Source organism: Pteropus medius, unplaced genomic scaffold, assembly GCF_902729225.1.
Source record: "Pteropus medius unplaced genomic scaffold, Ma_sr-lr_union100, whole genome shotgun sequence".
Lineage (NCBI taxonomy): Eukaryota > Metazoa > Chordata > Mammalia > Chiroptera > Pteropodidae > Pteropus > Pteropus medius.
Window position 1 is genome coordinate 3,791,449 of NW_024345479.1, and position 12,243 is coordinate 3,803,691.

General features: G+C 41.0%; 1 protein-coding gene across 1 annotated transcript in view; it reads right to left on the reverse strand.

Moving 5' to 3' along the window:
- The window catches only part of SKAP1 (src kinase associated phosphoprotein 1), a 245,162-nt gene that overhangs the window by 1,776 nt on the left and 231,143 nt on the right, over positions 1-12,243 (reverse strand). The window contains exon 12 of the mRNA XM_039873716.1: positions 578-686. Within this exon, the coding sequence (XP_039729650.1) occupies positions 585-686 (102 nt within the window). The 3' untranslated portion in view covers positions 578-584. The remainder of the gene's footprint in view (positions 1-577; positions 687-12,243) is intronic.

Genomic DNA, 12,243 nt, shown 5'->3' on the forward strand with positions numbered 1-12,243 from the left:
CCCTCCACTTTTAAGCTGGACACAGGTTCTACCTAGAATAAAGCTTTCTTTGCAGCTTGGTATGTCTATCTGTATGTCCAAGTTCTGGCCAAAGGAATGAAAGCAGAAGTGGTATGTGCAACATCTGTGAAGTGTCCTTACAAAGAGAGTGTGTACCCTTCTCCTTTCATTTTATTTTTCTTGTTGGGTAGGATACAGATATGATAGCTGGAGCTGAAGCATCTATCCAGGGCCATGAGGTAACCCTAGGAATGCTGGCCACACACGGTGGAGCAAAAAGAGAAGGTACCTGGGACCTAGATACCTTGCATCACTTACCTCCAGATTTTTACAGGAGAAAAATAAATTTCTATGTTAATTAAATCACTATTATTTTGAATTTTCTGTCACATGTCGTTGAACCTAATCCTAACTGACTGCCCCGCAATTTAGGAAAAACAATTTCAGACTCATTTTCTTTCAATGGTGACTCAGCATCACTTTGGGAAATGAAAAAAAGCTACTTCACTGGCAAGTCTCATCCTTCACAGAGAAACAAAGGCATGGCCAACAAATTCATCGACAGTAGTTCTAATACCTGGGCTTCATCTTTCTTCTATTTCAAAGGCAGTGGTGAGGTACTCCTTTGGAACAATCCCAATGAGACTGTTCAGTTCTCCTACCCACCAGCCATACATGTTATACTCCTGAAAAATGAAAAGAGGATGGTTTCAGTTGGAATTTGGTCATGCTTTCGTTAATTTCTTACGGTGATTGCATGGGAGATTCTGTTGGGTGATTTCTTTATTGACACTATTAGTATGACTCCTTAACACCCTTGATGGGATTATTAAATTAAAGTCATCTAGAGAAGGAAAGCAAACTTTTCATTTTGCCATCTTCCTGTCTACATCGCAAACTTAGCACATTTGACGCCATTGCTCGAACCTGAAGAGCATGACTTTTACCAAGAAGAGTGGAATGGCTTCTTCAGAGAAAGTTGGGCACACCCTAAAATCCAAGAACACTAAAAATATTTAGGTCATAGTTCAAATCAATAATATTTACCAAGCATCTTCTATGTGCAAAGTGCTGTTTGAGTTCCTATGAGACATATAATGATGAATCAGAACATTGCTTGCTCTCTGGGAGCTTACAGCATAGAATAATGGGCTTTGGAGTCAGACAGGCTGTGATCTAATCCCTGCTTGGTCATTTAGTAGCCATGTGACCTTAGGTTCTCCTAGCTTTAACTTCCTGTTCTGTAAGAGTAGGGATAGTATCACCCCTCCCTTATGTTGTGGGCACATAACGTGACGCCACGGAAGTGAAAACAATTCAAAGTGCCTGATGCACAGTAGGTGCTCTAAACATTAGATTCTTCTCCTGGAAGAGGTGAGAGGTTGACAGGTACATCAACAAGGACAGGCAGGACATAAGAGCCACAGGGAGGGGCAAATAAGAAAGAGAATGAGAGAGTTTAAAAGAAGGGGCCGTCACAGGGTTGAGAATGGAGCTTCTTGAATACAGAAGAGCTTCTCGAAAGCAGCAGATGTTGAACATTATGGGACTATTCCTGAAAGCACCAGAAAATGTTTTCTTCTTTTGAAGGAATTAAAATTTGAAAGAATACATGGGAAATATGGATTAAGTTCAATTGGATTTGGGGTATCACGGAGCCGTCTGCTTTTTTCACACCTGGCTGCTGAGTTCTACTAAGAAAAAGGAAAAGAAAGAAAACCAGGTTGATGACAATAAAATTCCAAGTCAAGGGGTTATCTTTTTTGTTTCTTTTTGATAGTGTATCTCCCTTCTCCAACTCTGCCTGTCTCCCTCTCAGCAGATGACATTTTTCTACCTTCAAAGAGAAAGGAGAAGCTATCAGATTTATCAACTTTCAGCCACCAAATCAGCTGCTCCCATGGACCACAGGCTCGCTCACCTTGGAGCCGTTCTTCTGTTTAGTCTCTACTTTCTTCCCTTTCATGGGCTCACTCTTCAGCAGCCTTTGGATCTCAATTCCTGAGTCTCTCTAGACTGTCTAGAAGCCTCTCCTCACCCCTCTCTGACTGCATGGGGACCTCAGCTCTGTGCTTCACAGTGCTGTGCCCTGTGCTTCTCTGGAAATGAGTTCATCACGCTCGCTTCCTTGTGCTGGTCTGCCTTTGTCTCAGTGCCAATCCTTAGGTGGAAAGTTCTGTGAGAGCTAGGACCTTGTGGGTTTTGTTTGCTGTTGTATTCCCAGCACTCAGCATGGTACCCAGCACAGAATGGGGCAAGAAAAAAATACTTGTTAAATGAGGTTATGAAGAAATTAAGGGAGCAGTGAGGATTTATACTCTCAGTTGAGCAGATTTAGTTACAACTAACTCCAAGCTATTCCCCTGGTGACTGAACTGATTGTGGCAGGAAGAGATCAACCGTCTTTGGAGACAGTTTCCCCAGGTGGCTCCCTAAATACCACAAAGACAGCCTCAAATGCCATAAGAAGTGAGACCATTGAGTTGATCCTAAAAGGAACAGAGAATTACCTTTTAAAAATCAGTGTGAAATAAATGAATGTGTCTACCATACCTCACACTCACCCTCCTCCAGGTCAGTTTCTCCTACAGTCTGCCCTCCCCTTTTGGGAAATTATCCAGAATTCCTAAGCTTATGCCTGTTAGGATATTTTAAAGTTCCTATTGGTGCAAGTTATGTTCCTGTCCATTTCCCAACACTGAAGTTAGGGCAGATTCTGCCTTAAGTTTTCCTGTAGTGTTGCATTATGTTAGCACATCAAAGCAATGGCCATGTTTTCCTCTCTCACTGTAACTCACCAAAACTCTAGTTTTGGTTCTTCTGTTATCGCATAGGCAAAGGTGGGGACACAATGCTGTCTGACAGTCTTTTGATCACAGTCGACTTGCTTAAACATGTGTGAAGAGTGGTCTTCTACCTACCAGATGCTGTCATTTTCATCACCTGAGGGGCTGAGAGGGCATTCTCTCCCCAGAGATCATTCAAGACTCCTGGCTCTGACTCACGCTTGGCAACATCTTCCTTTAGCTGTAATACCAGGAGTTGGGATTGAGCCTTGGAAAGGCGCTCTCTGCCAACTTGAAGAGGGCGCAAACAGGAAGCAGATGAGGCACAGCAGGACACCTGCAAAGGCTCAGCTCCCAGTCAGTGCGCTCTTGCTTGAGGGGAACACTGACCCTGCTGACCGAAGATGTAGTAGCCTCACCACAGTGGTGAGAACTGAAATGAGTGAAATCAACTCTCTGCCCTTCAAAACAAAAGAGCAGGCAGAAGTGTAAGGAGCATGACACAGTCTCAGAGACCATATATATCCTGCTGTGGGATCCTAGGAGCTTAATCAAAGCACCTACAGGTCTCGGGATCTGACTGTCTTTTCCAGATTTCATCCCTTGGCTGGATACCTGAAAAGGGCTGCAGGGCTGAGATGTTAAAAGCATGAATGGAAAATTTCTAGTCTTTTCTTCCACTGCCCCGCCCCCGCATGCATTGCTCCAGCCCAGTCTGAACACCACGAGGTATTTTAAAATAATTTCTACTTTGATGAATTGCTGGGGAGTCCACAATTGCTCATAATCAAAGGGAGAAAAATGCAAATGAGATCCGGCCGAGAACTATCACCACCGAACGTTTATTTCACTGCACAGTGCCAAAAAGAATTAAAACAACATTAAACTCACAGCAATCATGTTTAAGCCCTCGTTTCCAAGTGCCAAATTGCACCACTCTGGATCATACAGATGTTCGTTAATTATGCTAATTTTTATTAAACTATTAAAATGGAGAGAGTACTGGCTCAGCCAGGCAGACCCCAGCTCTGAATGAACTCTGCTCTTGTCTAGAGGTGCTAATTTACTGCATTTTTATTAAGTTGCTGATTCTTGGATTTTAGTTTTGGGATGGCAGAAAGAACTGAATTCCTAGGATACACGTTTTCAATAAAGTTTGACTTCCTTTTGTCCAGATGTTTGGAAAAACTGGAAAAATGCTGACACATTACCAGGAGACCTGAAATACCTCCAAGTATTTCTACCTTCAAGATATATATATAAATACCTATAAGTGACAATGTTAGGGAATCAGAATTATGTAGGCTCTCCATGAGGTAACTCTACACACACTGCGTATGGTAGAGTTGAGATAGTAATTATGAAAAATGGATAGGTTTAGATAAAGATATAAAAAACTAAAAAGATAAGAATATAAAAAGTTATTAAAAATAGCTTTAGATTAGAATATAAAAAGCTATTAAAAAAAAAAACCCTCCACATCGGTGCTTGCTTCTTGCCACAAAGTCTTTTAAGAAGCCTCTTACTCAAAAATAGTACAATGCGTGGTTTGTTCTCATTATAAATATTTCTAGGCTTGATTAAACATCTGTTTCTCTCAACATCAACTCTGCCCCACCTTCCTGAGCCCTCCAAATGAAGGAGTCTTAAACATGAAAGTCGGCTAGTTGGACTCCATCATCTGGTTGGAGAAGCTCTTGGCTTGGATGAGCAGAGTGTTGGGTGAACCTGAAACAGACACAGCACTCACCATCAGCGACAGTCAAAGTGTTTATGGAGGACTGTGCACTGCCATAAAAGGATTTATGCTGCTAATCTCCATAAACAAGGAAAAAAAAAAACCTTACCAAACCTGCCATAAAAGGAACAGCAAATTCTATAAACAAAAAGCAGTATGGCCACCAACCACAGGCAAGTCGCACAGCTTGAGTCTGCCTCCAGTGGTTTCCTATTGCTGTTTATGGTTTCAAGACTATCATGGACCTCCTCAGTGCTCCTCCTGTCACAGGGCCCTGAGTCCCTGTGTGGTGCTGCAAATACCCTGTCAGTAGGTGTCAGGGGATATCAGGGGGAAAACCAGCAGGCGCCTATCATAAGCCTTAAAAGAGATTAAATACCCCTACTCCATGATTGCTACATTTTAATTTCTCTCCTTCCTGCTGGTTCCTATTTGTATAAACTCTTCCATTGCTCCCCTGGAGTAGCACAGACATGACCTGAAATGACCATCCTGTCTTGGGATGAGAATTCAATTTCTAGGCTCAGTGACTCCTAGGCTGTTCCAACAAAAGGAAATCACCATCCTCTAGGACACAGATTCTTAAACTGGAGTCTGTGAACCCCTAGCCTGTCTGTGGATGGACGTGAAGGGATCTTTGAACTCCTTGAAACTGGTGTAAAATTTTGTGTGCACGTGCACATGTGTCTTGTCCCTCAGATTCTCAAAGGATTTATGAACCCTCTACAGTTTACAAACCAGTGCTCTAGGGGGAAAATATAATGATCTGTATCTGCACTTTGGCCCAGTGTGGCCATCTTCGAGCCCCACCCCCCTGCTTTTCAAAAATAAAATACAGTGAAAAGAAATCAAGAATCCGCATTCCTGCCATGCTGGGTTTCCTAGGCTTCAGCCCTCCAGCTGCAGAGTCTGTTGCTTCTTCAAATGCTGACCAAGCTTGGTTATCTCTTTTAAGGCAACATCTCTTTAACTGTGACTTAAAAGTTGTGGAATCTTCCCATAGCTTCCATTCCAACCTACAAGATGGCTTGTGGAGCAAGCTGCTTGGCACCGTCAATTCCCCTGAGAGTGTTCCTAATTGAAATGTTCTCTTTCCACACTGAATTGTGCTTCGATAAACCTCTGTGGAACAAGATTCCCAGAAAATGTCCCATACTTTTATTCTTTTAACCATCAAAGTTCGCTACATCAGTGCTTGTAAACAAGAGAATTCCTCTTCAAGAGAACAATCAATCAGCCCCTAACCTGAAAGATCAATAAATGCTTGATATATGAATGGGAAAAGCCAATCAATCACAGAATTATTGGTTTATGATTGCTTATTTTCTCTTATTAGTGCTTGTGCATCATACATTATCATTAGTTAGGATGGGGAATTTGAATTCCTAGGTGGAGTAGATTGTAATATTCCAGGGTCAGCCCCAAACATCATATTTTTACTCTGGATTGGCCCACAATTTCTCTACTCCTAAAATCCAGCTTTGGAAATTTAATGCTTTCCAAGGATATCATAAATTATTAAATAAATTGAGGGCTCTAACTCAGCACCCTTCCAACTGCTGAGAAAAACAAGGCCGGAGACAGGAATTATTCACCAAAAACAAACGGGTATCCGTTTTTCAACACAAATTGGTTTTATGAAGAGGTTTTGCAGAAGGAGAAAGGAAGTGGTCATTTGGGTGGATGGTGGCTTAGTAGTATTGGAGCCCGTGAAAGGACTGGAGTTCAGTGCTTGGCTGAAACCCTGGGTAGCTTGGCGGCCTCTTCAGGTTTTTTACCCAGTGTTTTAAGTTGTTGGCAATCATTTTCTCTTTTTTCCACTATTTTGGTCTTCGAATCATAAAAATGAATCATTAATTTGGCCTCCACTGAACCTGTTTTATTTATTGTTACATTTCAGGGAACTTGATAACCTAGAGGTTGATGGGCCTGTCTTTAGGGTGAGGGGACGGTATGTGAGTGTGAGAAAGGGCACACGGAAAGGTTAGGTGGTCAGTGAAAACAGCTGGGGAACACATAGCGATAATTCTACAAAGCTCACTCCCTAGCTAAAAGTTGAGTTTTCTCAGGAGAAGAGGATAGAACTAGATGGAGGGTCTGACAGAAATTCAAGTGCAAGGAAACATTCAGCCTTATGTCTGAAGCTTATGTCCTGAACGGGGTGTGAGGGGATGATGATCAAGACCTGTGCGCAGCTGGGCGTCGTTGTTGGTGGCAGTGCGTGCAAGACTCAGGGTGTGCATGGTAGAAAAACCAGAAGCTGTGAAGGGAAGAGGGAAGGTGGAACAGGGCCAAGGAAAGAGAAACGAGAAACATACAACTTGAACTTTGCCTAAAGAAGAAAGGATAGAGGGAAGGTAAACACTTTGCAGATGGGAGAAAACAAGGTGCCAAGTGCAGAATTCAGGAACAATAAAGACAGCACCATTTTGGAGCTGATAGAATTGTGATACCATGTGAGACCGGCGTATTAATATGTATTCCATAAACTGTGCAGCTCGCAGCTCTGCACTGCTCTGTTTTGCTCTGACCGCAGTACCAGCCTCAGGCACCACAACACAATTTGGAAACAATGTGACGGAAATGTTTAATCTGCTCGGCCCATCTGTGCTGCGTATTTCTCCAGATCTCCCTGAGAGAGACGCCTTGAATCTCCACATTGCCTTTAATATTCTCCTAAATCACCTCCCCACTGCACTTCAAGGGCCATTGCTACAATATCACAGGTTCATCTAAAGTGCAATGGGGAGGGGGGTGGGGGGGATGCTCAGGCTGGGATATTTTTTATTTTAAAATAATTTCCAGAGATGGTCTTTTCTGCTTCCTTTAAAAAAAAAAAGAAAAGTTATTCTACTGTTGCCGTAAGGTTATTGAGGTTGTTTGGTGCAAAACAGGGTAGGATGGAGTGGAATCATTCTCCGAAGAATTATTTTTTATTAATCTCGATTCCCTCAATTGGCCATGGGAGGGGGTGAGCAGATGCTCGTCTCCTCTTATCTCTTTTACTTGCACCTTGCTAGGGTGATGTGTTCATTTGGGGCTGGTGCCTCTGTGCTTTACCTTCTCTACATCGGGTATGGGCTTGATTGACCCTGCTCCGCTGCAAACAAAGCCATCTTGTTCAGGACAGGGACACATTTAGTCTCTGGCCAACATGCCCTCATCAGAAAGGGAAACTTGTCTATATTACTTATTGAAGCTTAAAATCTTAGATTTTTCTCTCTTTAAGTACAGAGGTTGAGTGTCAGATTCCACTGCCTTTCCCCCTCTTGATTTTGCCAGATTCCATGATTTGGGTCTAGACTAAGAAAGCTGGGGTAGGTTTCGGAGAAAGAGGGGATGACTAGTCACCATGTTCCACACCTTCGATAAATGGAAGAGAGTAGCACATCACCAAGAAAATTAGGATTCCTTTTGCTTTGTGAATTAAAGAAATGAATAATTTAATCCTCAAGATTGTTCCGGCGAGGGAAAGGCAATGTCCCAGTTGCAGAGCCCTACAGCCTGTCGGTGTGTTACATCATCTGCACACATAGGCGTTTCCATGACAACTGCTTATAGCTTCATTTCCTGGATCCCTCTAGGGGGTGTCACAGCCAGATCCACCTGCTTTTCACCCTACCCTCGGTGGGGTCATGGTAAGGTCGCCAGAATAAATGAACGCGGGTACTAATGATCTGTTTACTGCTGTTTATGCTCTGTGTGTGTCAGGGGCACGCACATTTAGAGAGCTCATTATGGTTGCAATTAGAATGCACCATCGCTAGATATTTAACTCCTTTTTCTTTTAAATTAGCATTTTAATAACATTCTTTGAGCAGAGAAACAAAATGACCATTTTTCACGGACAAACTTCTAGCTGTAGGTGCAACTTTAATAGCAAAGTTGTGAAGGGGAAAGAAGGGAGAAAAAAGGCCATTTTTGCTACTTTCACCCTCCTCCTTACCAAAAGGATATTTTTATTTGCTTTCTAACACACTCAATTTCCTAAATTTGTTTTGAATCCAATTATTTTGGGTGGTTTAAAGTACCGCATTCTTGTTGGACGGAAATTAGCAGCGATTGAAATTAACTTTCTATGTGACCTGTGAAAGGGGCTAAAATAATTACAAGTGTGTATTAGAAACCCTTTCTCCAAGAGACCCTTGCTATAGGATCATCGGGCTGTGATCCAATGATACTATTATCAAAATATCTTTATACAGTAATTGCAAGGGCTATTTTCTTTGAAAAGGTATTTGCAATTGTTTCTGTTTGATAATTCTTAGGGTTATCTTATGGTGACAAAAGCTTGCAATTATAGACAGGATAGATACGAAGCAGAAAAAAATGAAAATAATAACGCAGCATCATTTGCCATTAAAAAATTACAAGATCTTAAAGCATCAAAAAGCAAGAGAGACAGAACAGGCAAGATACAGTGCAGAGACTCACTTGGTCAGAATGTTTCATAAGGCATTGCTTTTTAGGAATCAGCCAACACCTTTGCTAGGTGTTTATAGATGCTCTGTTTGTGGAAAGTACAGTGAAAAATAACAATTTGAATGTTTCGATTATCTTTCCCAGTCCATTCCATTTTCATTATTTATTTCCTATAAATCGAGACCTTGCTGAACATAATTCTGCAGACAAGTAGGTGGATGGGACAGCCAATGTGAACGAGGAGATAGATGGTGGGCGCGTGTAAGATAGATGCTATGCGTTTATGAAAAGGAGCAGTATGTCTGCATGTGAACATCCACAAAGTAGAGCAAGCAAGCGTGTAAACTGTAGTGGGTATTTTATAGGTGGGGGAAAAGGTGCAAGGAAGATTATATAGGAAGAAGCACGCCAAGCCTGAAAAGGGTTTGCTTTTTTCCTCCCCTCTTGGAATCCACATCCAAATTCTGCTAAGATGTGCCACGCTTGCTTGCTGTGGCTCCAGTGAAACCTCACAAGCCTTTCCATGACAACAGACGGAGGGGATTTCACAGCCAGAAGACTCAGGAGGTCAGCAGTTGAAAAGCAAGAGTTAGAAAGAGAGATATTTATCGACATCAAAACAATCCCACTTTTTTACGCAAACGATAGAAGGAGGAAAAATTTAAAGAAACAGCAGGAAAAAAAAAAAAAGAGCCGTTCTAAAAATGCAGGTTTAAAATGTTTATGCTTTTGTATCAGCATACTTGTACCTTAGAATCTGCCATTTCATAAATAAAATACGGATGGCATAGACTATAATTTGGTGATAGCTACCCCAGGACATATCTAGATGTACTTCTGTTATTTTAATTAAATACTGCATTATGGTTTGTGACAACTACATAGCTACAGCGTAAATGAATTTGGAATTAAAGTGTTACTTAGGCATCCAGTAATTTTTGTTTCATTCCTCAGTTTTACAAAGCAAATAGCTATAAAATCAAGATGTTTGTTCATTTACAGATGGAGCAGGATTGTTGTCACTGTTTTTTTTTTTCTCCTTAATCTTCATGCACAAAAAGAAGACAGAGCTTAGAGTCTGGCTCCCAACACTCTTAGCTTATGAGCCACATCACAAAGAAAAGCACGTCTTCTTGACTATAATGTGAAATGCTGAATATTAATTGCTGGTGTTATGCTTATCTTTGTAGCCGGGTCTGTCTTTTAACAATTATTCTGATGGGCTGCAGTCTTGCACTGCCAGGAGATTTGTCTCCTTTGTTTAACAGTTAGAAAGCTATTTTATTTAAAAAAATCTTAAAGTTCACAATGCTCTTTGGAAGTTTTAGGATTTGGAACTCTTCCCAAATACAGAATGTTAGTGGGAACAGAGAAGCTGCTGAAGCTCTTAGCTAAAAAATGATGCACATTTCTGCATCTAAAAGAAAAAAATATTTTTCATTCTAGCAACATTAATGTTTCCTTAATGAAACTGGAGAGGACATTACAATTTGATGTAATCAATTGGTTTGTTTAAATGTCACTTCACTAGCAAATGATGAGAAAGTTTCAGAATATTCTAACAGGCACAGATTTTCACTCAAAATTAATATGGTAGAGTAAAAGGATTTTTGTTTAAATCTGAGGATTTAATTGTATCTTTAATGTGTCATATGTCAAGATGAAAGTTTTTAAATAGCAAGTTTTCTGAAACCATTGTCTATTATTTCTAGCTTGAGAATCAATATAATCTTTTCATTAGTCTTAAATACCATATATCTGGCAATGTCATCTAATTCCAGCTTTTCTGTGTTCTCACCAATTACCCCAAGCCCCTCATTACTAATCCTATAAACTGCCCTATATGTGTGCAACGAGGTTATAATTTGCTTCAATATTTTGTTAGTTTGGTTGGAGAGCTGGATCCATACACTACCAAGAAACACTGGCAGACAGAGGTTTGGGGAGGCTGAGTTCCTTTTGAGAAAATAATTACACAGAAACAAAGCTTTTGTGACTCCTTTTAAATACAGCATCTCACCAAAATGTCATGCAGCCTCTTTGGCAGATTAGTGAGGAGTTTATTACTAAACCTCTGTCTAATAAACGTGCAGTTGACTCTGGAGGAGCTGCTTGTTATAATACTGGCAGTGGGAAATGGAGGGAATGTCACAGTTAAAGACACAAATTTTCCCCATAATATATTCGAATGGAAACCTCTGAATCCAATACTACATGGGCATATCTAATAAATTCACAATATTTCAGTCTCAACAGCCTTCGCCGGTTAGTTTTAAAGATTTATGTGGTAAAAAATTACTCAGTGATGAATATGGTTTATTCTGCACAGTATTGGAGGTATAAGGAATTAAACTATCGTCTTTAACAGTGAATTTATTATTACCTCTGTCAAAAGACGAAGACTTTAACAGCACTTGTTATAAATTCACTGCAAAATAAATGGCTGGAATTTTTTACACTGGAGTTTGTACAGCATTGGGCGATTCTGAGCGTTCACCTAAACCTGCCATAGCTTATATGGTTCTAGGTAAACATTTCCGTCCGGGGCTCAGAGTTAATTATTTGATCTGGTACATTCCACCTGATTGAAAGGGTGTGTGTGTGTGTGTGTGTGTGTGTGTGTGTAGAAAGTAAAAGGTCCTGTCTAGGATAACAGTTTGGGAATAAGGAGATTAAAGTGGAAAATGCCAGTTTTATTCTCTTTTTTTAAAAAATGGGTTTATAATAAATGGCCAGAGTTTGGAGGATATGGTTGATATGCAGTTTGGCCTCTTGTTAGCAGGTTTATATGCACGCATTTGCACACACACACACACACACGCACACACAAACACCCTTTCCCTTTTGTCCTCCCTTGGAATGGGTGTCCCCTCATTTATAAAAATTACCTGGAAGGAATGAGGCTGCCAGGGTTTGTTCTAGACGATTGGTTCCTGTCTGGGGGAAAGGAATGGCCTCTACTGAATTTGACCGGTATATGACCGTTGCCTTCCAGCTGACCCCAAACCCCATTCCCATCCTCCTAACTCTATAGCCTCCCATAGGGGTTATTAATGAGAGAAAACACCACCATCATCATCATCTTCGTCATCACAGCACAGTGCTGACCTGCTTGTTAACATGAAATGGGGTGGTGGGGACAGCTTCTGCTTCTCTTTCATATCATCATAAATAAGAAAAGATATTTTACAATGGTACCCTCCTTTGTCACCTCCTTTGGTTAGGTCAGAGGTGAATAATAGCTCTTTGACAGGCATTGATCAGTTTCATCACACTGTTTGGGCAGCCTGCGCCCCA